The sequence below is a fragment of the Salvelinus alpinus genome, chromosome 29, assembly GCF_045679555.1.
Source record: "Salvelinus alpinus chromosome 29, SLU_Salpinus.1, whole genome shotgun sequence".
NCBI classification, from domain to species: domain Eukaryota; kingdom Metazoa; phylum Chordata; class Actinopteri; order Salmoniformes; family Salmonidae; genus Salvelinus; species Salvelinus alpinus.
Genome location: NC_092114.1, coordinates 33,422,586 through 33,450,542, shown reverse-complemented (window position 1 = coordinate 33,450,542; position 27,957 = coordinate 33,422,586). Strand labels below are relative to the sequence as shown.

General features: G+C 44.0%; 3 protein-coding genes across 3 annotated transcripts in view; all 3 read left to right on the top strand.

Moving 5' to 3' along the window:
- LOC139558537 (partitioning defective 6 homolog gamma-like) overlaps positions 1-12,241 on the top strand; it is a 39,777-nt gene extending 27,536 nt beyond the window's left edge. The window contains exon 3 of the mRNA XM_071373710.1: positions 10,762-12,241. Within this exon, the coding sequence (XP_071229811.1) occupies positions 10,762-11,825 (1,064 nt within the window). The 3' untranslated portion in view covers positions 11,826-12,241. The remainder of the gene's footprint in view (positions 1-10,761) is intronic.
- Positions 12,242-14,285: 2,044 nt separating this feature from the next.
- bloc1s4 (biogenesis of lysosomal organelles complex-1, subunit 4, cappuccino) lies at positions 14,286-22,405 on the top strand. Its single transcript, XM_071373709.1, has 5 exons — positions 14,286-14,757; positions 14,913-14,984; positions 15,818-15,919; positions 16,072-16,206; positions 21,469-22,405. The coding sequence occupies exons 1-5, from the start codon at positions 14,464-14,466 to the stop codon at positions 21,562-21,564; spliced, it is 699 nt and encodes a 232-aa protein (XP_071229810.1). The 5' UTR covers positions 14,286-14,463; the 3' UTR covers positions 21,565-22,405.
- Positions 22,406-22,729: 324 nt separating this feature from the next.
- Positions 22,730-25,957, top strand: LOC139558535 (nuclear transport factor 2-like). Its single transcript, XM_071373708.1, has 5 exons — positions 22,730-22,889; positions 23,442-23,562; positions 24,597-24,668; positions 24,778-24,876; positions 25,615-25,957. Exons 2-5 carry the CDS (start codon positions 23,464-23,466, stop codon positions 25,729-25,731), a joined length of 387 nt encoding a protein of 128 aa, XP_071229809.1. The 5' UTR covers positions 22,730-22,889; positions 23,442-23,463; the 3' UTR covers positions 25,732-25,957.
- The last annotated feature ends 2,000 nt before the right edge of the window (positions 25,958-27,957 follow it).

Below are 27,957 nucleotides of genomic sequence, written 5' to 3'. Positions count from 1 at the left end.
ATTGAACTTTATTTAAATGAGTTGACTCTTCACATGGGATGATTTCACTGAACAACAAAAGAAAAGGAATATTGAATGATCCCTAATGATCCATCGCATCTCCCAAAAACGTTTTCAACATGCATCTGTAAAATGATAGTCTAGAAACTAAAGCTTTGGTTGTCTTCCTCTCAGGCTTCCATGTCTTCTCCCTGGACTTCCTCAATGTCCACCTCTTGAACATCAAACTCTGAGGCCTCATCGTCGCGGTCACTTTCCAACCTTGAGGATGGCTCGTTGTCAGGCTCAAAAAGCCTCAAATTTGCCCGGATGGCCATCAATTTTTCAACCCTTGTATTGGTCAGCCTGTTGCGCGTGTGTGTGTTCCCAAACAAGGACCAGTTGCGCTCTGAGGCGGCTGATGTTGGTGGGATTTGGAGGAGGATGGAGGCAACGGGAAAGCGCCTTGGATACACAAAGTCCCTTCCACCAGGTGGCTGATGAGATATGTTGACACGACTGCCATATTGCATCTCCATCCCAAAGCCCTTGCTTGGAAGTGTACTTCGCCAGACTGCCAAGAACCTTGCCCTCATCCAGGCCGAGGTGGTGAGACACGGTAGTGATGACACCATAGGCCTTGGTGATCTCTGCACCAGACAGGATGCTCTTGCCAGCATACTTGGGGTCCAACATGTACGCTGCGGCGTGGATGGGCTTCAGGCAGAAGTCTTCACGCTTTTTGATGTATTTCAGAACTGCAGTTTCCTCTGCTTGGAGCAACAGTGAAGTGGGCAGGGCAGTATGGATTTATTCTCTTACATCTGCAAGCAGAGTCTGAACATCAGACAGGATGACATTGTCTCACTCAATCCGTGCAATGGCTACTGCTATAGGTTTCAGGAGTTTCAGGCTGCTTACTACTCTCTCCCAAAATACATCATCCAGGAGGATCCTCTTGATGGGGCTCTCCATATCGGCAGACTGTGGTGAACCAGTTGCATACACAGCTCGAGCAAGACATTCATCAGCATTTCTCTGACTACGTTCCTCCATTGAGTCAAAAAGAACTTCTGATTCCAGGAGGACCGTGAGCTGTTGCTATCGATAAGGTGTCTGATTCATCATTTTCACCTTGAATAGAAGTAGAGGCATTTTTGTCAGAGGTTGCTTGTTGTGAGCGCTGAGGGAACTTTATGCACTTGGCCAGATGATTCTGCAGCTTTGTTGCATTCTTCACATATGATTTGGCACAGTATTTGCAAATGTACACAGCTTTTCCTTCTACATTAGCTGCAGTGAAATGTCTCCACACATCAGATAGTGCCCGTGACATTTTCCTGTAAAGATTTGGGGGAAGAAAATAGTTAAGCAGTTATATTAAACAACTCCTTTTGTAAGATAAATGTTTTAAAATGAAACCTGTATTGAAACAGGTGCAAGCTAAGCAAAAACTACCCAGCAGAAATTAACAAGTTAGAAATTAGTTTAACGCACTTGGCTGTAGGCTACTATTTACTAGTTAACAAAACATTATGTATATCATATAAAATATATTCACCCCACCCAGTATTGTCATCAAAACTAACCAGAAAGCATATAGTCCTTGGCTCAGACAGTCTAGTAGTGTGGGCTCAATAGCATCTCATTAGTGTGCAAGATCTTGAGAATCAGCTGTACATGTGATGGAAGAATGCACTGTATGCAGAGGGTTGCAATTCCATTGAATTGGGGATAGTTTAACCAAAATATGCCACAAGACCTAGAATTGCCTTGTGTATCCCAAAAAAAAAGTTCACTGTTAAAAGCGCACTTTCTTTTGATGTATTCAAGCAAAATTCCCCAGCTTAACTTCCCATGTAAAATTTCCTGGAAAAATTCCAGAAGTTTACCGGAAAGTTCCCGACCCTTTGCGACCCTAATGACAAGATAAACTGATGATGCACTACCCAATTTCGAAATTGCACCTTGTGCATTCTACTAATACAACTTTCAAGAGTAAGTTGAAAGCCGGTCTGAACCACTGTATTAAGCTACTGCTCCTGTAAATGAATTGTAATGTATCCACTAAGGAATCCTACTGTACATTTTCTCTCCTAACGAACAGTGTACCAGATCCAGTCTTTCAACCTGAAGCTGGTTAAACGTTATTGAAAAACTAAAGTCTGAAGCTCTTTCACCTCTAACTGTCCTCGTGCTATGTCCGTCTCCTCTTACTCTGTAGTGCAGTCTGTCTCTTCCTTAAGCTAAAAGCTCTATTGTCGCAGGCGGAATCAGGCTAAAAACGGCAGCAGTCTCCTGCTGTTGTGGTTCAAATAACATCTGTCCCTAATCCACCATGTCTCCCCTCACTCCTATTCTCTAGTGGACTACAATGGCAATGGGCTCTAAATAAGGATTATTTTTTCCCCAGACTATTTGGGCCATGCTTTTTGGAAGCTATTAGAAATCACTTTTCTCCCATTTTGGAAAGTAGGGGGTCAGTGGAGTGAGCCATTTGACATGAAGTGGCCTTCAGATAAATTCCCTCCCTGGAGAGGTTCAGACTCTGAGGGATGTCTATTAGGAGATGTATTCCTGTGTTTTCTTTCCGTGTCCCCCTCTCTTCTTTCTCTCCTTCCAGTCTCTCGCTCCCTATCCCTCTATCCTATTTCTCTCTCTCTCTCTCATCCTCTTTCTCTTGTTTGTGAACAGACAGGTGGCCTGTGGCCCTGACTCCCAGCATACCACTGTGATTTACGTCACCCTGCTCCAATACGCTGCCACAATCCCCTCTGTTTCTAAAATCTGCTGTGCCTGGCTGCTGCTGTAAATGTGAAGTGGACAAAACAGGAAAGCTCTGGCCTGTATTCAGAGCGCCTCAGATCTAGGATCAGTCCCCCCCCCCCTCTTATGCATTATGATCTAAAAGGCAAACTGAGACCCTTTATGAATATGGGGCCCTGAACTTCCAATTTACTGCTGAAAGACTTTCCTTCCGTACTTTTGGGACATATGGATGTCGGTGTTCTGAGGGTGACCATTTATCAGAGCGGTTGGAAGATGGCTGAGTTACAAACAGTAGTAGTATGTAGTACACTCAGTCTACTCATCTCTCTCTGGGGATGCGTCTGAAGAGGAGTAGGAGAGAAGGCTAATCCTCTGTCGTAGTGTTGCCATTCCTGTTCTCCACCCTGATCTCTTCAGCAGCAGCCTTCTAACTGGTCCCAGATGTCTGGTGGTAACAGGCAGGGGGGGAGGGGGATGGCCGTGCTGCTGACTGTGTGCTCTCAGGGAGCTAGAGCTCCTCCTCTCTTCCTTGCCCCGTCTCAGTCTTATGAGAGTATTTGAATATAGTCAAATCTCCAGAGGCTTTCCTCTGTCTTCCCCTGCCTCTAGCTCTGCTCCCTGTTATAGAGGAGCAGTGGTTGTAAAGGCTCAGACTAATAGTTTTCGGGCACTTTTTTTGTGTGTGAGGAGACAGGATATTTATGTGTGTTTATTGGGGGGGGGGGGGTGGAACTTAAAGGGTTTCTTCCCCCACCAGCCATTGACTATGTATGTTCTTAGGCCCCTAAACATTCCTCCCTGACGCTGCTACCCTGGCAAGAATGTCAACTGTTAAAAAAATAAAATAAAATGCTCCTTTTTATTCTAGGTGATTCCCTTTTTCCATGTTAGTGTTAGAGGAATCAGGCATGTCCTCTGCTGCAACTCAGACCTTCCTGATGCGGTACGGACAGATGTGATCACACAGGTTTTAGAACCTCTAACTGGCCCTCTCCCTGCAGGTGATGCACAACCTCTGGTGGCTGGTGTTGTGCTTTCTGGAGATGTGGATGGGGGATTTGTCCAGTAATCTCTGACCAGGCCCAGGCTAACCACAGCAGCCAGGGACATAACGGGAAAGGCAGCGGTGTGCCGTGCCCTCTATACCCTCTATACATGCTCTGTGGTGTTTCTGGTCTGTACTGGCAGTAAGTGCAGTTAGTCACTGTGTAGCCACTTTATTCCTGTGGTGGTGTAAGAAAGACCCCTTGTATTGTCTCTCTGGCAGATCGATAGCCTAGCTGTGTTGCGTGAGCAGTCTTTGCAGTAGCCGGAGTACAGCCGGAGTAGTGGTTACCCATGCTGTTTTTAGAGGAGGCTCTTGATCTTTGGGGTCATGTGTTCCTCAGTGAGCTGGCTGTTCAGGCCTAGCAGGGGTCTGTAGCAAGGTCCCATCTAAATACTAACATTTCTTCCAGGGGTCACACCCAGTTGCCAACCTTAACCCTAACCCAAGCCTGGCCTGGAGGAAGGATGTTCTCACCCTTTCTCCGTGAACTCTAACCTCCGACCTCCCACACCAGCCTGACAGAAACCTGATGGTCTGTTCTGTTCTTGTGTGGCTGCTGCTGGCTGTCCAACATAGTTCTGACGAGTCTCTGTTAAGTATTTAACTCAAACTGAAGGAACATTCAGGGTCTGGATCCCGTAGGCTACACATGGTGAACAGAGGAGATCCTAGAGGACTACAGTATACCTGGTGAACAGAGGACATCCTAGAGGACTACATTACAGGGGAACAGAGGAGATCCTAGAGGACTACAGTATACCTGGTGAACAGAGGAGATCCTAGAGGACTACATTACACATGGTGAACAGAGGACATCCTAGAGGACTACAGTATACCTGGTGAACAGAGGACATCCTAGAGGACTACATTACACATGGTGAACAGAGGAGATCCTAGAGGACTACAGTATACCTGGTGAACAGAGGACATCCTAGAGGACTACATTACACATGGTGAACAGAGGAGATCCTAGAGGACTACATTACACATGGGGAACAGAGGAGATCCTAGAGGACTACATTACACATGGTGAACAGAGGAGATCCTAGAGGACTACATTACACATAGGGGAACAGAGGAGATCCTAGAGGACTACAGTATACCTGGTGAACAGAGGAGATCCTAGAGGACTACAGTATACATGGTGAACAGAGGAGATCCTAGAGGACTACATTACACATAGGGGAACATAGGAGATCCTAGAGGACTACAGTATACCTGGTGAACAGAGGAGATCCTAGAGGACTACAGTATACCTGGTGAACAGAGGAGATCCTAGAGGACTACAGTATACCTGGTGAACAGAGGAGATCCTAGAGGACTACAGTATACCTGGTGAACAGAGGAGATCCTAGAGGACTACAGTATACCTGGTGAACAGAGGACATCCTAGAGGACTACAGTATACATGGGGAACAGAGGACATCCTAGAGGACTACAGTATACATGGGGAACAGAGGACATCCTAGAGGACTACAGTATACATGGGGAACAGAGGAGATCCTAGAGGACTACAGTATACCTGGTGAACAGAGGAGATCCTAGAGGACTACATTACACATGGTGAACAGAGGACATCCTAGAGGACTACATTACACATGGTGAACAGAGGACATCCTAGAGGACTACATTACACATGGCGAACAGAGGACATCCTAGAGGACTACATTACACATGGTGAACAGAGGACATCCTAGAGGACTACAGTATACCTGGTGAACAGAGGACATCCTAGAGGACTACAGTATATCTGGTGAACAGAGGACATCCTAGAGGACTACATTACACATGGTGAACAGAGGAGATCCTAGAGGACTACAGTATACCTGGTGAACAGAGGACATCCTAGAGGACTACATTACACATGGGGAACAGAGGACATCCTAGAGGACTACAGTATACCTGGTGAACAGAGGACATCCTAGAGGACTACAGTATACCTGGTGAACAGAGGAGATCCTAGAGGACTACAGTATACCTGGTGAACAGAGGACATCCTAGAGGACTACATTACAGGGGAACAGAGGAGATCCTAGAGGACTACATTACACATGGTGAACAGAGGAGATCCTAGAGGACTACAGTATACCTGGTGAACAGAGGACATCCTAGAGGACTACATTACACATGGTGAACAGAGGAGATCCTAGAGGACTACAGTATACCTGGTGAACAGAGGACATCCTAGAGGACTACATTACACATGGGGAACATAGGTGCTGAGAGTCCCAAAAATCTCTGCATCATAACTTTTGCATAATGTAGGTGTGACATGCCACATGTTGTCGTCTATCACAAATACCAACTAACCCCCAGCTCAGATCGTTAGTCTTACGTCAGACTAATTACTAAACAGATTACGCAACAGAACAAGTCAACTTGTGATTTATGTTGCAGCAAAGGTGTTTCTTATTAATGTTCTGTAAAGCTAGTGTTTGGTGTTTATTAATGTTCTGTAAAGCTAGTGTTTGGTGTTTATTAATGTTCTGTAAAGCTAGTGTTTGGTGTTTATTAATGTTCTGTAAAGCTAGTATTTGGTGTGTATTAATGTTCTGTAAAGCTAGTGTTTGGTGTTTATTAATGTTCTGTAAAGCCAGGCTAATGATTGGTTTGTCAGAGGTGTAGCATGTTCCCATTTATAAACCAGTCTTTGTGTCATCTGTACTAGTCTGTACCAGTCTTTATTATCACATGTCAACAACACTACATCACACAATAAGCACTGTTCCTAGATCTGAACTGAAAAAAATGGGCTTAAAAGTAGTGGCTCAAATGGAAACTGTTTTCTACTTAGTGTTTTTCATTGTGCTTTGTGCTGCCCAGTAGGCTACATTCACCTTGCTGGTGAATACATACATTCAGTACTAAACTTACTACAAGATGTTTCAGATCAAAGCACATTGGGAGGCCTAATGACTGGTCATAAAACTCTTTAGATTCCTGCTTTTATTGCACTTAGTAAAAACCCAGTAGGACTTGAAAGGAGGCTCTTTTTCACAGGTCCAGTTAACAAGAGGAGAGAAATGTAGGGAATAGGGTGCCATTTGGGATTCAGCCCACCCTATAGAGAGGATGGAGGATTAGGACTAGCTGACAGACAGGCAAGGCTAAAGTAGCTAGAGTAGCTACAGACACTGAGTTAAACCTGTCCAGAGATATCTCCATATCCATCAAGCGCCACATTCCTGACTGGTGAAACTCCAGAGCCAGCCTGCAGTCTGACCAGATCGTGGGTGGAGGGCCTTCTCGGCCCTCTTACACACAGAGGAATGTAGGCACTTTACTTTTCACCCCCAAACCCTGAACTGTGCTGGGATGGGAGAGTCAGGTGACTGGCCAGCATCACACGGCTTCGTTGAGGCTGTAATTTTGTTGTACCTGCGCACTTCATTCACTGTGACTCCATCTGAAAGGGCACCTTATTCCCTACATAGTTCACTACTTTTGACCAGAGCCTATGGGGATGCCAATTCAGATGCCTCCCAGTTTGTTTTCAGACTAGTTCTCATGAGGAAGATGTTCATGTCATTTTTTTCAGTTCCATGCCCAACTATTCAGCTGTGTTCTCTTCACTCAGCATTAGTACCATTATTACATGTTTTGTGCTGTGTCGGTCAACATCGAGCTGAAGTTTATTGACTCTAGAAGCATTCAGACTTTTTCTAAATTCCTTTTACCCCGAAGCTCTAGAAGCCACATCATCATGCTCTGATCATTCCATTTCATCCAACAGGGCTGCAGCTCTCACATTACTGGGCTTATTCTCCTTCCATCTTACCCTCCAAGTATTTGGGTTTGAAACAAATTGTCTTTCCATTCCAGTCAGCAGTCTGTTCATCCGTCCTGGAACTTGGTGAGACGCCACCCGTTTCTTGCTCTCTCTCTGTCTCTCTGTCTGTCTCGTGTGTTTCTTAGAATGTTCATCAGCTCTTTTTTGACCCTCAACGTTCTGTTAGTTCGGAAAGGACATTGGGAGTCAGTTAGTTCTGATGTCTGGTAACGACCGGCGAGCCTTTGATCAATGAGTTCACGTTTGCTTTCCCATCATGCCTCAGTGCAGCGGGATTATTCTTGTCAGGAGTTGTTACGGCAGCCTGCGTGACTGGGCACGTTGGGCAGATGAAACACAGACTGAGACCACAAGCCCAGCATCCTCTGCCTGTCTCTCTCCATGCCAGTCAGACAGTACTGGGCCTAGTCAAGGGGAAAGAATCCTGTTTTGATCCACTCTTGGCACAACAGGCAGTCCCTGGTCTGGTCAGGTGTTGTCTGGTCCAAACTGGCCTCTACCACGGCATGCAGTCCTGGGATGGAAACTCCAGCCGGCTGGTTGTGGGGCCAGCCAGCCAGGAGGCAAGCTGACAGAATAACGTCCTCATATAAATCCTGGTTCTAGTGCCAGGACTCAGATCCCAATAGATCAGCTGCCAACTTCTCTTGTTATTGGGAATAGATCTCTCTTTTTAGGAATATTAGATCCTGGGGCGGTCTGGGTCAAAGGGTTTCCTTACCGGGGGAATGTAGTTCCATCAGAGCGTGTCGCATGAGGTATGCCTGGGACACAGGCCTGCCCAGGGGCGAGGTGTGCCAATGATTTTGGAACGGAAGGGACATGTTGGTAGACCAGTCCACCTTGGTAATGAGATGGCTCAGTGCAGCCTCAATGTGTTTCCCATCAGCAGACTTGCACTTGTGGCATACATTCCTCCCCATAATAAAATCCTGTCTGGCTTCAATCTAAATGATCAAGCTCCATGCTACCTCGATCCACAACTAAGAATAACTTCTGCACCATACTTTGATATTCAGGAGCTTTGGGAAGCATTCATAAATACAACAGTTGAAAGCAGCATTGAAACAGGAACAGGTGTCTACAGGTATTTTCCAGCCTCTCTCTGACTGGTTGTGCAGGGCTGGAGCTGGCAGTGTGGGTTCTATGTGAAAATCAACAGTAGAGCTGGCCAGACTGGGTTCTGTGGCTTGTGGTTCCGTACCTTCGATAGCTGTGGCCCTCTGTATCTGTAGCAAGGAGTGCAGCAGTTTGCTTTCAGAACAGCATTATTAAAACGGTGTGTTGTGTCCTGTCATTAGCTTCCTTCATGAGTGGGGAAAGTCATTAGTCGACAGAGTCTGCCTGGGAATTATGGTTCAGTACAGTAGTGCATAAAACACTCCCACTGCGGTGCTGCTACACATTCCCACGGAAACTATTAGCACAGAGAGAATTGGCCCCAAAAAAGACTTTAGCATAGGAAGTGGCACACTTTTCCAGCAGAGGGAACACATCCATACCATGTGACTATATGGTTATCCAACATCCATATGCTATATTGTTACACACACCCATACACCGAGTTCCCAGGCAGGGGTCCACCCCAGTAGGGACTATGACTCGTGGCCCATTGTGCCATGGAAGTGGCAGGTGTGTGTTTGTGTGTCGTTCCATCCCCCCTAGTAGGACCTCTAGTTCCTGTACAGACAAACTTCATCCCTGGTTGTGGCTCAAATCACATTATTAGCTATATGCTAACGAGCGAAAACGAACAAATTAAATAAATCCAGCTCGTTAAGTTATTGAAGCATAGCTAATAGCTAACCAAATGTAATTTCCGGTGGGTGTGGACATTTTAAAAGCGAAAGTGAACGAGAGATTGTACAAATGAACAAAGTTGTGATGCATGCTTTTCTGAAGGAAGGAGCAGAGGAGTACAGAGGGGAAAAAACACTAGTAGGAAGTACAAGGAGAATATGGCAGCTGTACAGAACTCATCCAGAGCTCTTTGACTGCGCCAACATGTCAGAAGGTCATTTCTAAGATGTCTCATACCAAACCTTAGGTAGTGAATTGCATACAAGTGTAAATGCATCACCTCGTGTGCCGCGCAACAGCTCCCACTTTCTCCCGTTGTGCTATTTACAAACAAACACGTGACTGGCGCAACTGTTCTTGGAAAATACTGTAAGCTTTCTAATGTAAAATAATGTGACGGGTGAAATGATCTCTGAATGTATTGCACAAGTTGACTGCAGGTATTAACTTAAAAAGCAGCTATAAATATTTATTTATTTATTGAAAAACTTTAAATCGTTTCAATGGTATTGAAAAACCAAATACCCCGGTATACAGCCTTGACATATTGGGTTGGTTTAAATACATTTTTATTTTTTCAATCTTTTAAAATAGTTTTGCATTATCACACTTGCTTGCAGACTGTGTTGTGTATAACTGAAGATCAGAATGATTGGTATTCCAACTGTAATCCCATCCTGGTGTTTGGTTTGATTACAATTGTTCCTCCTATGGCTCTGTGTTCCACCCCACTGACTGCAGAGCTACACCAGACCAGCACAGCACCAATCAGGCTTTCTCTATGGCCCAGAGTACAACAGGTTCAGCCCAGTTAAATCTTTGTTCTGGAGTGGAGGGAAAGGATTTCACCGTAAACAAACTGAAGGGTTTTAATGAGAAACTTCCCATTGTGCTCAACTCCTTGTGTGGGTGTTTCTTTAGAGTGGGACTGGTAAACTTGTTTTACCCAAGGGTAGAGTTAGAGGAGGTTGAACTAAGGCCTGTTTATGTGTATGGTAATGAGAGCTGCATAAATGTCTTGCTGCAAATAAAACCTTATGTATGATGTGTTCTTTCAAAGGCAACATCTGCTCACCATTTGAGGCTCATATGCTTCCAGTTAAATGTAGTGTTCCTGAGAGCTAAGCAGTTCTGTTCCGTGTTTCAGACAAGGTTCTAAGCAGTTTTCTCCTGTCTTCCAGAGAAAGTCTTAATGGGTTCTATATTTTCTGTGTTTTAGAGGAGATTCTAAGCAGTTCTGTTTCTCCTGTTCTGTGTTTCAGTTCTATATTTCAGTTCTAATCAGTTATGTTCTGTGTTTTCAGTTCTTATCAGTTCTGTTCTGGGTTTCAGAAAAGGTTCTAAACAGTTCTATTTCTCATGTTATGTGTTTCAGAGGAGGTCGACTACAGCAGCTACGGGACCCACTCTCTGACCCGGAAGAAGAAGGCTGTGGTGGCGCTGAGGAACGACGTCAACAGGAAGCGACCTCACATCCGCATCGGAATGCCGCAGGACTTCCGGCCAGTCTCCTCCATCATCGATGTGGACATCTTGCCGGAGTCCCACCGCCGCGTTCGTCTCTACCGTCACGGCTCCGACAAACCCCTGGGGTTCTACATCCGGGACGGGACCAGCGTACGGGTGACACCACATGGCCTGGAGAAGGTTCCTGGGATCTTCATCTCCCGCATGGTGCCTGGGGGCCTGGCTGAGAGCACGGGCCTGCTGGCTGTTAACGACGAGGTCCTGGAGGTCAACGGCATTGAGGTGACTGGGAAGACACTGGACCAGGTGACTGACATGATGATCGCCAACAGCCACAACCTGATTGTCACAGTGAAGCCGGTGAACCAGCGGAACAACGTGGTGCGAGCCAGCCGGATCTCCGGCAGCTCCGGTCAGTCGTCAGACAGCAGCGGTTCCACCGGCTACCCCAGCCTGTCCACCACAGCCATGGCGACCGGTGCCCACGGCTACGCCGACGAGCTGGAGAGCGACGAGGAGTCAGACATCGTCATCGAGAGCAGCCTCAAGCGGCCGTCGCGGCGCTCCAACACATCAGTGGCGTCTGTGGCATCAACATCACGCTCCCACACCCAAGCCCCTCCCCCAGCACCCGTGGAACACCCCAGCCCCCCTACCCGACCGCTCTCTGTGGTTTCCACCGCCTCCTTCCACTCCCAACCCTCCTTCCACTCCCAGCCCAGCCTCAACGGCCTCTCCCACCACGGCAGCCTCAGCTATATGCTGCACAGGGACCTGAACCTACAGCACCCACAGTACCAGCCCCACACCCTCCAGCACCACCATTCCCAGCACCACAGCAGCAACCCAGCCCTCCGGGAGAGCAACGGCAGCCTCCACAAAATCCTCAGCACCATGAGGACGGACCCTCGACACAGCCTGGCCCTGCCCCGGGGAGGGGTGGAAGAGGATGGCACCGTCATCACCCTATAATACACACAACTACACTTTTATAACACAGACACACACACTTGGATGTGAGCTGGAGCCTCCCCTGCCCGGTATATCCACCATGAGAATGAATATTGTTCCTCAAACCTCCTCCTAATTTCTTTAACATTTTTCTAAGACAAATAATCCAGGAAACAAGGAGAGTTTATTCTGTATTGTTTGAAAGTGTTCTATGTCTTGTAAATGTCCTGATGGGATTCACCTGCTATCCTTTAGTGACCACTTTTAATCTGAATTGCCATCTTCTTTTTGGGACCAACCCTGAGCTTTTGTTTTTAAGAACAATTATGTGTATGTAAAATGCTGCCTGTCTGTACTGATCCTCTATCTCTGTATTTTAACTGGAAGATTCTCATCAATCATCTGTATCTATTCCAATAAATTATTCTAAGCTTTAATGAGAAAGTGTTGGATCATCACATGTACTAAAACTCTTACTTCCCTTACCAGCAGTCATTTATACCTGGTACGTTTTGAACCGCTATCAAGGAATACTTCCTACACTGAATATGGGCCTAGTCTATATCCTGTTTCCTCTACTCCACCAGTTCTGTTTGTGAAGCTCCTATCTTTACTGTTTACTCAAGACACCTCGGCTCAGCTGTGAACCCTGTTACACCAGGGAGGGGGATGTGAACCCTGTTACACCAGGGAGGGGGATGTGAACCCTGTTACACCAGGGAGGGGGATGTGAACCCTGTTACGACAGAGGGGGATGTGAACCCTGTTACACCAGGGAGGGGGATGTGAACCCTGTTACACCAGGGAGGGGGATGTGAACCCTGTTACACCAGGGAGGGGGATGTGAACCCTGTTACACCAGGGAGGGGGATGTGAACCCTGTTACACCAGGGAGGGGGATGTGAACCCTGTTACGACAGGGAGGGGGATGTGAGCCCTGTTACGACAGGGAGGGGGATGTGAGCCCTGTTACGACAGGGAGGGGGATGTGAGCCCTGTTACGACAGGGAGGGGGATGTGAGCCCTGTTACGACAGGGAGGGGGATGTGAGCCCTGTTACGACAGGGAGGGGGATGTGAACCCTGTTACGACAGGGAGGGGGATGTGAACCCTGTTATGACAGGGAGGGGGATGTGAGCCCTGTTACACCAGGGAGGGGGATGTGAACCCTGTTACACCAGGCAGGACTGCTGGAGTGTGAAGGTGATAACACCTGAATTTGCGTCTGCTTAACCTCTCATTCACTTTCCTACACTATTGGGCACACACATTGAGATCCATGTTCGGATCCAGTGGTACTTTCGTTTACAAGCACAATCCATCCATCCATCCATCCATGATATGGTCAACTTTGAAGTATATGGATTATGTGGGACACTAAGCCATCAATCTGTGGTTTGATTTTTGTATGGGATTCTTCTCACCATTATTCACATTTTAGTTCAAAGCTTTTAAGCTGTCAAGGTTTGCACATTTTTTGTTAAACAGTCTTGTTGTTTCAACTCTTTAAATCGCCATGTTAGTACTCCCAGGATTAACATAGGATTATCACCCCATTTTGGTTCACAAACATGTCATTTTTGTTGCTCTTTCCTTTTCCTCTCACCAAAGGCTGCTCCGGTTACCTTGACAATGTGGTCTTCTGAGCATATTGAGGTTATTCTCTGCATTTCTTCACTATGGACAGTCAGTTTAACCCTGTTGAGTAGTGCTATAATGTATTGGTCACTGCCCCCTCCTGGTAGTACCATCGACTCAGTGTGGGCCCACATTCACACCTAAGAAATATTACAGGTTTTATATTTATTACAGAAACGTCTAGATTTTTTTCTGGAATAATGTATTGTTTTTTACTATCTTTTTAATGTACATAAGGATTTTATAATAGATTTTTACAAGGAAAAACGATGACCTATGAACAAGTGATTCCATTAGGTATAATGGTACGAGGATAATTATGATTGGGAATATTTCTGCATATCATGTAAACTCTACTGTTTTTATTCTATGTTATGATGATGTACATATATTTCAATACATTCTCCACACATACATTGGAGAAAAGGTTTGTAAAACACTTGGTGCCTTTTTTAATTCATTTTAGCCCAGATATGTACTGAGCACTCAAATGTAAACAATAGTTGAATGGATATTAGGGCTTGATCTGTAATTGCTCAATCATTATTTTGTAGGCCTAGTTGCTCTTTCAACGTAGTAAACTGTAAGTATCACGTCAACTAATTCCCACAATTGAAATTCAAACCCTTTATGCAATTAATTTGAAATGTATTGTGAATATTGTGTTCATATTATTTTCTTACTGTTTTGTCATTTTTTGGGGAGAGAATTTTTGGAAATAAAGGTTTTAAATGCACTTGCTTTCCTGTTTTTCATATTGTAGAACATTGTTGCAGTTGCCTGATATAGAAAGAAAATGAACGTTTCCTGTGTGATAACTCAAAATCTCCATTAGAAACATTTATCAGACCTAGTTCAGCGGTCAATTTGAGGGAGAAACGGCCCTGATTTTAAAATTGCGCCTTTTCGCTTAGTTCTACTTGACCCTTGTAAGCCGCCATCCACAGTTTCAACGACGTGATTTAATCATCTGACAATCATAATACTGTAGCAGAAAGCGACATCAGGAAACTCGACAGAGATGGAGCCTAGGATGGAAAATAGGGTAGGTTTTCTCTCCCCGCTGGAGGAGTCCAGTGCCGAGGTGAGTCGAGACAGTGGCTTCGTGTCGCAGAGTGCGAGCAGTTTATCCATGTTGAGCGAGGCCCTAAGCAGTGGCACCGTGTCGCAAAGCCCCAGCTTCGGCGCAGCAGTCTCGCAGAGTCCGAGCTTCAACTCCGCGGAGCTCGACCCAGACCACAACCAGGAGGATGAGATCCTGAAACACACTGCTCTCAGTTACTCCTCCTACATCAGAGCTACTGCTGGAGATGAGGTTAGAATTTATCAACCTTTCCGATCGAGGTAAAATACAGCATCCTATCTATGCCGAGGTGCAATATAGCAACATGCTAGCTATAACTGGATACGCGTGAACCAAGTTAAATGTCACTTGACTGTGGTTATAACCATGTCCTTTCCATACCCCAGATCCTGTGTTTGGAGAAAAGTCTGGAGGAAATGCTGACTAGGGTGGATGAATTTGTAGGAATGCTTGACATGGTACGTGTTAAGAGATGTGCAGTATTTCTGTTAAATGTATGTGAAATAACGTTATGCATTTCAATTACTTCTGTGTAATTTGTATTACACTGGGCTGAACTACATGCCAATGGATTTTTTAAGAAGATACTTTTGAGAGCTGTAATTTGTATTTTCAAAATACAATAATACTTTTCAAAGTATACCATTTATTTTTATAGCCGTTCACAATTGTGTGGCCCCTTCTCACCCTGCATTGGTGTCTGATGGAACTATGGTGTGATAAGAGCATCTGCTAAATTAACGAAATATAATTGTAGATATAGAAATGTACAATTGCAAAGCATGCTGATTATTATTCTAATGAGCCAATAGTATCCAGTGTGCTTTGCAGTTCATTTTGGTGTTCATTTTCATATATACATTTATCATTTAGCAGACACTCTTATCCAGAGTGACTTAGTCAGTGCATTCAACTAAGGGAGATAAATTACAACATATCACAGTTATAGCAAGTAAAAAGTTACAAGCATTTCGCTACACTCGCAATAACATCTAACCATGTATATGTGACCAATTAAAATTGATTTAATGTTTCTGTAACCGTTACTGGGAATGTTGTAGCTGTTCGGGCCAGCTACTTGCAAATGTATTTCTGTATTTTAAAATACATGTATTTTATTAATTAAATACATTTCAAGTTACAAGTATTTTGTAGTTTATTTTGACACATTGGTCTTTATGGTATTTTGTAATTGTATTTTGTCATTTTTGCCTAACCCTGTATGTGCTGTTCATGTCCTCGTCTGTGAAAGTGGGTGAGAAATTAATAACTTTTCTTCCTCTGGTTATAGATCCGCAACGACACATCACAGATTGTCAACGAGAACTTACCTCAAATACATAGAAAATCAGAAGAGATGAGACAAATATACAGAAAGATTGACAAGTTGGATGTAAGTGTGATTTAATTCATGTAATTGATAACGACCAGGATGTTTTCATTGACATGACATGATCTGTGTGCCAAATGGCACCCTATGTACTATATTTGGGACACTGATATGGTAGTACTGTATCTGACCCTGTTCCCTGGTGTTGTGTCTAGGCATTTGTGAAGATTGTAGGTGCCAACGTGAATGTCATGGAGGAACAGGTCACTCAGGCAGAGAGGGAACAAGGAACCCTGCCGGGCGCCTTCAGAAAGATGTTCCGCACCATGAATGTCCCAGGCTTTCTAAATGTGAGGATTTAATCAACCAACCAATCAATCTGCATCTCAGTCAATTAAGGCATTTTCTATTTGAAGTGTGAAATCTGTATTCCTATACTTAATCACCATCTCCCCTGAACACAGGAGGCTGCTGAGGGGAGGGCGGCTCATAATAATGGCTGAAACTGAGTGAATGGAATGGCATCAAACACATGGAAACCATGTATTTGATACCATTCCACTATTCCGTTCCAGCCATTATCACGAACCCGTCCTCCCAAATTAAGGTGCTACCAACCTCCTTTGCCCCTGAACCAGTATCTGTGCGTTAGAGACCTCTCTAATGCCCAGCAAGCTCAGATTCAAACTCCCATTTACCAGCTCTGCAAGTGTTATGTCAAAATACATTTGTTGATCACCAAATATGGAGTTTCGCTGAGCAACTACTATCTTAATTTGCTCCCGTTACGGCTGGTATGTAAGTCCAAAAAAGGTCTAAATAAAAATGTACAAGCAACTGAAAAAATGCCTATTCGGCACATCCAACCACTCATTACTGCCACACACAGGTAGGAAATATACAACAGCTCAACTGGCCGTAACGGGAGTAAATTAAGATTCTCTTCAACAAGCAGGACGCACAGGATGTACTTCAGACACCCAACAAGGTCAAAATCCCCGTCATTGGCAAGAGAAGGAGACGCAGGTACAGAGGACACAGAGCGGGGTGCCTCGTAAGGATCCGCCGACTGCCTTTACTGTCATTGGACAATAAATTAGATGAGGTACGATCACGAATATCCTACCAACGGGACATAAAAAATTAATGTTTCACCGAATCGTGGCTGAATGGATATTCAGCTAGCGGGATATACGCTGCACCGGCTAGATAGAACAGCACACTCCGGTAAGACGGGGGGGGGCAGTCTGTGCATATTTGTAAACACCAGCTGGTGCACGATATCTAAGGAAGTCTCTAGATTTTGCTCGCCTGAAGAAGAGTATCTCATGATAAGCTGTAGACCACACTATTTGCCAAGAGAGTTTTCATCTATATTTGTCGTGGCTGTTTATTTACCACCACAGACGGATGCTGGCACTAAGACCGCACTCAGTCAGCTGTATAAGGAAATAAGCAAACAGGAACCCACTCACCCAGAGGCGGCGCGCCTAGTGGCCGGGGACTTTAATGCAGGGAAACTTAAATCAGCTTTACCTAATTTCTATCAGCATGTTAAATGCGCAACCAGAGGGAAAACAAATCTAGATCACCTGTACTCCACACACAGAGACGCATACAAAGCTCTCCCTCACCCTCCATTTGGCAAATCTGACCACAATTCTATCCTGATTCCTGCATACAAGCACAAAATAAAACAGGAAGCACCAGTGACTCGGTCTATAAAAAAGTGGTCAGGCGAAGCGGATGTTAAACTGCAGGACTGTTTTGCTAGCACAGACTGGAATATGTTCCGGGATTCTGCCGATGGCATTGAGGAGTACACCACATCAGTCACTGGCTTTATCAATAAGTGCATCAAGTACGTTATCCCCACAGTGACTGTACGTACATACCCCAACCAGAAACCATGGATTATTGGCAACATTCGCACTGAGCTAAAGGGTAGAGCCGCCGCTTTCAAGGTGCGGGACTCTAACCCGGAAGCTTATAAGAAATCCTGCTATGCCCTCTGACGAACCATCAAACAGGCAAAGCGCCAATACAGGACTAAGATTGAATCGTACTACACCGGCTCCGACACTCGTCTTGTGTGGCAGGGCCTGCAAACTATTTAAACTACAAAGGGAAGCACAGCCGCGAGCTGCCCAGTGACACGAGCTTACCAGACAAGCTAAATCACTTCTATGCTCGCTTCGAGGCAAGCAACCCTGAGGCATGCATGAGAGCATTAGCTGTTCCGGACGACTGTGTGATCACGCTCTCCGTAGCCGACGTGAGTAAAACCTTTACACAGGTCAACATTCACAAGGCCGCGGGGCCAGACGGATTACCAGGACGTGTGCTCCGGGCATGTGCTGACCAACTGGCAGGTGTCTTCACTGACATTTTCAACATGTCCCTGATTGAGTCTGTAATACCAACATGTTTCAAGCAGACCACCATAGTCCCTGTGCCCAAAAACACTAAGGTAATCTGCCTTCACGTCCGTAGTCATGAAGTGCTTTGAAAGACTGGTAATGGCTCACATTAACACCATTATCCCAGAAACCCTAGACCCACTCCAATTTGTATACCACCCAAACAGATCCACAGATGATGCAATCTCTATTGCACTCCACACTGCCCTTTCCCACCTGAACAAAAGAAACACCTATGTGAGAATGCTATTCATTGACTACAGCTCAGCGTTCAACACCATAGTGCCCTCAAAGCTCATCACTAAACTAAGGATCCTGGGACTAAACACCTCCCTCTGCAACTGGATCCTGACTTCCTGACGGGCCGCCCCCAGGTGGTGAGGGTAGGTAGCAACACATCAGCCACGCTGATCCTCAACACTGGAGCCCCTCTTGGGTGCGTGCTCAGTCCCCTCCTGTACTCCCTGTTCACCCACTACTGCGTGGCCAGGCACGACTCCAACACCGTCATTAAATTGACACAACAGATGACACAACAGTGGTAGGCCTGATCACCGACAACGATGAGACAGCTGTGTGGTGCCAGAATAACAACCTATCCCTCAACGTAATCAAGACAAAGGAGATGATTGTGGACTACAGGAAAAGGAGGACTGAGCACACCCCCATTATCGACGGGGCTGTAGTGGAGCAGGTTGAGAGCTTCAAGTTCCTTGGTGTCCACATCACCAACCAACTAGAATGGTCCAAACAGACCAAGACAGTCATGAAGAGGGCACGACAAGGCCTATTCCACCTCAGGAAACTAAAAAAGATTTGGCAAGGGTCCTCAGATCCTCAAAAGGTTCTACAGCTGCAACATCGAGAGCATCCTGACTGGTTGCATCAGTGCCTGGTACGGCAACTGCTCGGCCTCCGACCGCAAGGCACTACAGAGGGTAGTGCGTACGGCCCAGTACATCATTGGGGCTAAGCTGCCTGCCATCCAGGACCACTACACCAGGTGCTGTCAGAGGAAGGCCCTAAATATTGTCAAAGACCCCAGCCACCCCAGTCATAGACTGTTCTCTCTGCTACCACATGGCAAGTGGTACCGGAGCGCCAAGATTAGGACCAAAAGGCTTCTCAACAGCTTTTACCCCCAAGCCATAAGACTCCTGAACAGGTAATAATATGGCTACCCGGACTATTTGCATTGTCCACCCCCCCACCCTTTTTTTACACTGCTGCTACTCTCTGTTTATCATCTATGCATAGTCACTTTAACTATACACTCATGTACATAAACTCAGCAAAAAAGAAACGTCCTCTCACTGTCAACTGCGTTTATTTTCAGCAAACTTAACATGTGTAAATATTTGTATGAACATAACAAGATTCAACAACTGAGACATAAACTGAACAAGTTCCACAGACATGTGACTAACAGAAATTGAATAGTGTGTCCCTGAACAAAGGGGGGGTCAAAATCAAAAGTAACAGTCAGTATCTTGTGTGGCCACCAGCTGCATTAAGTACTGCAGTGCATCTCCTCCTCATGGACTGCACCAGATTTGCCAGTTCTTGCTGTGAGATGTGTTACCGCACTCTTCCACCAAGGCACCTGCAAGCTCCCGGACACTTCTGGGGTGAATGACCCTGGCCCTCACCCTCCGATCCAACAGGTCCCAGATATGCTCAATGGGATTGAGATCCGGGCTCTTCACTGGCCATGGCAGAACACTGACATTCCTGTCTTGCAGGAAATCATGCACAGAACGAGCAGTATGGCTGGTGGCATTGTCATGCTGGAGAGTCATGTCAGGATGTGCCTGTAGGAAGGGTACCACATGAGAGAGGAGGATGTCTCCCCTGTAATGCACAGCGTTGAGATTGCCTGCAATGACAACAAGCTCAGTCCGATGATGCTGTGACATACCGCCCTAGACCATGACGGACCCCCCACCTCCAAATCGAGTACATGTACTCGATTTACAGGCCTCGGTGTAACGCTCATTCCTTTGACAATAAACGCGAATCCGACCACCACCCCTGGTGAGACAAAACCGCAACTCGTCAGTGAAGAGCACTTTTTTACAGTCATGTCTGGTCCAGCGATGGTGGGTTTGTGCCCATACGCGCCGTTGTTGCCGGTGATGTCTGGTGAGGACCTGCCTTACAACAGGCCTACAACCCCTCAGTCCAGCCTCTCTCAGTCCTAAATTTTCATAACTGTGACCTTAATTGCCTACCGTCTGTAAGCTGTTAGTGTCTTAACGACCGTTCCACAGGTGCATGTTCATTAATTGTTTATGGTTCATTGAACAAGCTTTGGAAACAGTGTTTAAACACTTTACAATGAAGATCTGTGAAGTTATTTGGATTTTTACAAATTATCTTTGAAAGAAAGGATCCTGAAAAAGTGACGTTTCTTTTTTTTTCTGAGCACATTGGCTACCCCGGACTATCTGCATTGTGTCCCGCCACCCCCCACCCGCCAACCTCTCTTTTACACTGCTGCTACTCTGTTTATCATATATGCATAGTCACTTTAACTATACCTACATGAACGTATTGCCTCTATTAGCCAGACTAACCGGTGCCTGTGTATAGCCTCGCTACTGTATATAGCCTCGCTACTGTACATAGCCTAGCTACTGTTATTTTGTCTTTTTACGTTTTTTATTTCTTTACTTATCTATTGTTCACCTAATACCTATTTTTTTACTTAAAAATTGCACTGTTGGTTAGGGCCTGTAAGTAAGCATTTCACGTGCGACGATAACCTGTTGTTATCGTCGCACATGACAAATAAAATTTGATTTGAAGGTGCCGAAGAGGCATTTTTTTCCCGATTGCTTGTCTTTTAAAAAAAAATGTTTTTATAAATACTGGCCGTAACTTTAGTACATGAAAATGGTTGCTCAGCTAATCTCCATATATGGTGATCAACGAACGTATTTTGACATTATAATGCTTGCAGAGCTTGTGAATGTGAGTTTGAACCGGAGCTTTCTGGCCATTACAGAGGTCTCTTACACACAGATACTGGTTCATATCTCCTTATGATCATCTGCTATTCATGATTTATCTTATAACTTTTTAATTGCTTTAGTAATGTTTTTTTTTATTTTGTATTAAATGGTAGGTCTCCTGGCCTATACATTGCTCTCAGTGGATATAAATTATGAACCATATTATTTATCTCTGCAGAAACCAGCCAGCCCCAGAAGGCATCAGCAACATGATCAGGAGCTTCCCCCAGTGTTCAAAACAGATGATTATTTCACCCAACACCCAGGACACTGAAAGTTTGTCTGAAATGACACCCTATTCCTTTATAGTATTGACCAGGTCCCACAGGGCTCTTGTCAACAATAGTGCACTATATAGGGTGCCATTTAGAAGGTAACTTGAAACAGGCCTGCAGCTCCCACACATCACACATGCAATGGTCAGCCTAACTCCTTCTCTAGGCCAGGGGACTTCAGTCTTCATGGCTGTCTGACCTGGACCAGAGCCATAGATTGAGATGGATATGGCTCTGGACCTGACTATCGGGACAATAATTCTAATGTGCTCTGGACTGGAGGATCTGAGGTGCAACAATTTCAACTAGCAATATAGTGTTGGCTCTGTCTCTTTCTCTCTCACAAGTGGCTGTGAATACGCTGAAGAAATCAGACTCTTATTGGATGCGGACACCTGAAATAGGAAAATTATGTTATTGATCTAAAGACTTATTTTTTAAGACAGTTTTTCAAGTTCCTCCAAGTGTTTCACCTTTTCTGATCTTGTGGTCACATGTTGAATTGAATTGCTGTCAGGAAAATTATATTAATCATCACACTTGTGCTCTCACCAACAGTATGATTTGGAGTATATGATGTTCAAGCTAGACTAAACCTTAACATGATATGGTAGTTTTAGTGGCATTCTGTCTGTAGACATCTTTTAGAATGCTATTGTTTCCTGTTTGTATGGCCTAATGCTGGAGTGGAATTGGCTATTTGTAATTCTCCACACACTGCACCAAGCAACATTTATTTGTTTAACATACTCTTTTGTGATAATTGTATATTATTATTTTTACTTTTGTCACTAATGATCATCATACCAAATAATTACAAATAAAGTGGTTTCTTCTTGATTGACTTTCAGTAAACCCTCATCTGGAAAGATGTTATTGAGTGTCACTACAGATATCAAAATATATAAGAGGTAATAGTTATACACAGCTAGCTGCAACATAAAGCACAATTTTGTCACTTTCACTTTCTTGGCTCCAAAAATCTGTGTAAAATAACTTCAAATTATTGTTATACAAAAGTATACATTGTCATATATATTAACTCACAATTGTCCACATTTACTGACATAATATTGAACACAACTAATTTAATATTGATATACATTTTATTATCAATGGGCTGAAAATAATTGACTACCAAGGTTGGTTGCACTGAAGTAAAACGCCCTTTCGGAGGGCATTCATGCTCTTAGGTACCCGTCAGTCGAACCGAGGCGCGCCTCTATTGGTCGTTTAGTCCTGTATATGAAAACACAACCTGTATTCCGGATGAAGCGGGAAAGGCGTGCATCCACATTGGATTGCTAGCTAGTTGCATATTAAGGTAAGTTTCATATTAAGTTTTAAACAACCATTAAGGAATAGCCGCGTTTACCTTATAAAGGGAAATTATTAATTGCAACGCAAAGTGAAAGTTTAGCTGTCATTTTCTGAGTGGAATGATGTACTGACTTTAAATGAGTTTAGCGAGCTAGCTATTTAGCTACGTTAACTTGCTAGCTAACTAGCTAGCGTTTCCATTTGAGTAATTTAGCAGACGCTCTTATCCAGAGATACGTATATGTGCCATTAGGGTTAAGTGCCTTGCTCAAGGGGCACATCGACAGATTATTCACCTAGTCGGCTCGGGGATTTGAACCAGCAACCGTTTGGTTACTGGTCCAATGCGCTTTTCCTATATATTTTCGAGATACAGGAAGCCATTCTCGTGCTGATGTTCTCTTGATAAGTGTTTAACTTCCATTGATTGTAATTCCAATAATCCAGAGTGATTCTGAAACACGTGGGGTGTGCTCATCACCAGGTATATCAGGGATAACAAAATAAAGGATGTGTTGCTGGCTACCTCATATTCACGGCGCGTTTTCCTCTCCAGATTCCAAACTGCACTTTGAACCATGGCAAGCAAACCGGTGTGGGAGCAGATAGGTGCAGGCTTTGTGCAACATTATTACCAACAGTTTGATTCTGATAGAACCAAACTTGCTGACCTCTATGTGAGTATTTTAATTTCAACACATTTAGAGATGTTTAACGGTGTTTCATGGACCAACTTTGTCATCTGGAAACCTTTGGGTGAATCTCAAGTCTCTATTCCTTGCCTCCTCCCCTTGGACTCTTCTCCAAATAGCTCTTAAACTCTAGAAGGCATTCTGCCTTCTCCCTACAGTTTTCAGCCATTAGCTACGCCCACGACTGCCTCATGTGAACTACTATCCGACGCTGTTTTAACGTCTAGAAATGTCAATCATCGCTTGCGATACATTTTTCGAAACATATGAACATAGGGCCCTTATCTTTCATCAAGAGCACATCCTTCAAATAAAAAAGATACACTTACTGTATCATTTTTTTTCGCAGATCCATACAGCTATGGGTGCTTCCATCTGGCCAAACTACAGTTCTGCTACACTTACACACAAGTGTTTGTGGCATGCTAGGTAGCACAGGTGGTCACCTCTTGTCATCCATCTGTTTTCTGTAAACAAGCGCAGTAACATGGAGATAACCCTATCAAGGTGTACATTTTTAGATTTTTGAAAATTATAAGGTACTTATGCTTGCGAAACTGTACTGCAAGTGACACGTTTTAATGTTCAGATTAAGCGTCTGGACTCTTAACAAAACTCCCGTATAGAAGATGACTTTGTCCAATGACTCTTGTGTAACGTAATGGAACTGAGAGATGATCAAGGTTTATCCTTCAAAGGACTTTGAGAAAGTGGCATGGATGAAAAGGAGTCAAGGAAATACTTTTGCATGGACCCCTAGGGTGTATTCATTAATCAGATTCCGTTGTAAATGTTTTCCAATTGTAACCATTACCTCCAAACGGAAAATGTTTTGCAACGAAAACAAGAGTTTCTATTGGACAAATTCGGGTAGGTCCCACCCCGTTTGGTTCCTAGAGTAAATGCTAAAAGGTTTCTGTTGCAAAACTAATGGATACACCCCTGCTCATGTTGTTCAGTGTGTAACTGATAAGTTCAGTGCGAGCTCACTGTCTTAATAAATGACTGCGTGTTTCCAGACTGATGCGTCATGTTTAACATGGGAAGGAGTTGGTTTCCAGGGGCACAAAGCCATCATGGAGAAGATCACTGTAAGTGACATCTTCATTTAAGCTTCACTTCATCAAACTAATTATAATGCATAATGTAATTATTTCACATGGTACAGACATATAGACCTTATTGTCTCCCTTACTGCAGAGTTTACCGTTCCAGTCGATCCAGCACAGCATCACCGCACAGGACCACCAGCCCACACCAGACAGCTGTGTGATGAGCATGGTGATGGGACAGCTCAAGGTAGGTTGTTTCAAAAGTAGGGGACGCACGTCCAGTGACTCGCTGGTGTAACAGAGTTCATACCAGAAACTCACCCACAGCTTGAGATGGCGCCAGTGATTTTGCATCCTTTTCAGTGACACAACTGGTGTGTACGTTTTAGAGTTGGCGGTCACGTGTGTTAACTGTTTTTGCGAGGCAGAGGACCGTAGTTCAAACGAAGTCAGTGGCAAGTTGAGGGAAGAAATGAAGCTGCTAAGCTAGCACAGTGAGACCTGTTCCACTGGGTATTGCTATCTGCACGCTGGGGCTGAAACGGTGCACCATGAATTGCGGGAGCTTTTCATGGAAGGAGCTGCTCCTGTTTTAATTTCAATAGCACCTGAAGATGCTTGCGTTTAAAGGGATACTTTGGGATTTTGGCAATGAGTTCCTTTATTTACTTCCGTAGAGTCAGGTGAATTTGTGGATACCATTTTTGTCTGCGTGCACTATGTAGGAAGTTGCTAATTAGCATTAGTAAAATGACTGGAAGTCTATGGTATCTGCTAGCAGAAAGATAAAAATGGTATCCACAAGTTAATCTGACTCTGGGGAAGTAAATAAAGGGCCTCATTGCCATATTCCCGAAGTATCCCTTTGATTTCTTTAAAGTTTATTATAGTTAATGGGGCCTATTATGGTTAATTCTACTGTATGTAATGTAGTTGAGTAAACTTTGTAGAGGATGATGTTCATATGTTCTCTTTTCTTTTAAAGGCTGACACGGACCAGGTGATGGGATTTCAACAAACTTTCCTGCTGAAGAACGTGGACAACAAATGGATCTGCACCAACGACATGTTCAGATTGGCACTACATAACTTTGGAGCGTAGGAGGAAATGGAAGGATCACGTACATTCCACAGAGAGAGTTAGCTTTTTATATTACATTTAAACTTTACATGTATGTTTTGTTAGAGAATGCTTGTCAGATTTTTTTGTCTTCAATAAACTCATGTTAACCAATTTTAAGACTGTTCTGGACAGTTAACTGCAAACTGTTACACCGGTGGTGAATGATGCACAGGAACACAACAGAATAAATTCATTCCCAAATACATTTGGTACAATTTGTCTTATTGTTATTCAAACTATCCCTATTAGTTCCCAATATTGGCTAACATTTCATTCATACATGCCTTGTTATTAGGACAATAATGTTGTTTCTATTTAAAGGGGAATGGATGATCCTCTTAGTGATGCTTTTGGCATAATGCTACCATTCTGTGAACAATAAATTGCATATCTGAAATGGCACCTTATTCCCTGTATACTTTGTGTATAGTGTACATTTGACCAGAGCTAATGCATCCAAAATGGCACCCTATTCCCTATAAAGAGTCATTTCAGATGCAGGCTGAACTAGGGACTTGCTCATTTGCATACTCCTTGTCTCCTCAAAACCCATTGGATGAGAAAGCCAGAGGTCCTTCTGACCTCGAATGGGAAGACGAGGAAAGTGGACGTGAGGCGTGTGCAATTGAGATCTTCCAATAGGGAATTCTCCAGCCAGGTACAGACTCATAAATGGCTGCTTTCTCATAGCGGTTTGATGCTGATCCAGGAGGCACATGTTCAAATGAAGGCCGGCCAGCTTCATCCTCGCTGTTTTCTTTTTGTGTTATGAGGAGCCCTTGACCCTTATACACTAGTATAGTAAGGTATGTCATTCATCATGTAAACTCCTAAGTTTACCAGGCTGTGTGTCTGTTGTCCTGCAACACAAAATGTCTGCTTACGAAATGGCAGCCTATATAGTGCATGACTTTTGACTAGGGTTAGTGTACTACTTCTGACTGCGGCTAGTGCCCTATATAGGGTGTCGGATGCAGACAAGCAAATGATGACAGCAGGCCCTCTAGCTTGAGACCAAGACTAAAAACCCAGATGACCTATTGACCCTGATAGCAAATGCAACCCAAATCCTCTCACAGAAAGATGTGCAAAACTTTGTGAACGCATTCTGCTAAAGTACTTAGTTTGTCTCTTCTGAAACAATGTACACTGTATTCTCGCTATCTTCACTGGCACCTTGTTCACATAAGGTGCATATTGAGCAATTTCACGTTCAAGGCCATTGTTCTGAGTGTTGCTCTTGAAAATATATTTCCATCATGAGGAATACAATAATGAGTAAAGAATACTGACAGTTTTTATTTGAGAGGATAACAAGCCTGTAACAGTTTTAGGATAGGTCTGCAATATTACTGTTGGCCTTTAGGGGGCGATCACAGTTTTGCGACAATTCGCCAGAAGTTATTTATTTTCACCTGAAGGTGGTGATTTGAAGAGACAATGGTTGTGTCCGAATACTCATACTAGCGTACTAAATAGTACGTGAAAAAATACGTTTTGAATTGTCAATAGATCAAATGCCGAAATGAGTATGCAATTTAAATATGTAGTACGCTAGTATGGGTATTCGGAAACGGCTACTGTCACGATGTAAATATTGACAATGCAAACCTGACTATAGGAGTGAAAGTTGAGGAAAGTTCAGCTTTAATAAGAAATGTATCGGCAATGGGCTTTCAAGAGATAGTCACTACCCAGCCACTAGTAGACCATGGCGTTAGGGCACCAATCAATACATTGAAAACCATATATGATGACCCAATTAACAATGTGTAAATCTGTGTTCATGTCTCGTTCCTGAAGATAGTTTATAGTTTTACAGAATGGAATTGATTGAATAGCTTTAGCTGGCGAGCCAAATTTCACTGTGGCTACACCTTTGGCCACAATTAGTAGATTTATTTGTTTTTGCGTAACATATAAAATATAACGATAATAAGAAATATTGTTATTCTTGATTTGTACCTTTCAAATAACATTGCAATTTTATTTTAGACATTTCTAACACACTACTTTATTGTAATAAAAGGTAGCATGTACTTAAATTCTTATGTTTTTTTCTTCAAATAATGGACTGGAAGGGTAGTCTACCATTGGCTGATGAACAGTGGCATGATATGAGGTCACCATAAAATCTTTTTGGCCCTCCCCTTTGCCTCAATTTCCTGACAGCCTATTGGTTGTTTTGAATTGTACCATGTGACT

Bases quoted from the DNA above. Each gene is read 5' to 3' on its own strand.
- bloc1s4 (XM_071373709.1), top strand. From the start codon at position 14,464: ATGGAGCCTAGGATGGAAAATAGGGTAGGTTTTCTCTCCCCGCTGGAG. The intron at 14,758-14,912 runs GTTAGAATTTAT...TCCATACCCCAG, and splicing joins GAGCTACTGCTGGAGATGAG to ATCCTGTGTTTGGAGAAAAG. The intron at 16,207-21,468 runs GTGAGGATTTAA...TTATCTCTGCAG, and splicing joins ATGTCCCAGGCTTTCTAAAT to AAACCAGCCAGCCCCAGAAG.
- LOC139558535 (XM_071373708.1), top strand. From the start codon at position 23,464: ATGGCAAGCAAACCGGTGTGGGAGCAGATAGGTGCAGGCTTTGTGCAA. The intron at 23,563-24,596 runs GTGAGTATTTTA...GCGTGTTTCCAG, and splicing joins CCAAACTTGCTGACCTCTAT to ACTGATGCGTCATGTTTAAC. The intron at 24,669-24,777 runs GTAAGTGACATC...CCCTTACTGCAG, and splicing joins CCATCATGGAGAAGATCACT to AGTTTACCGTTCCAGTCGAT.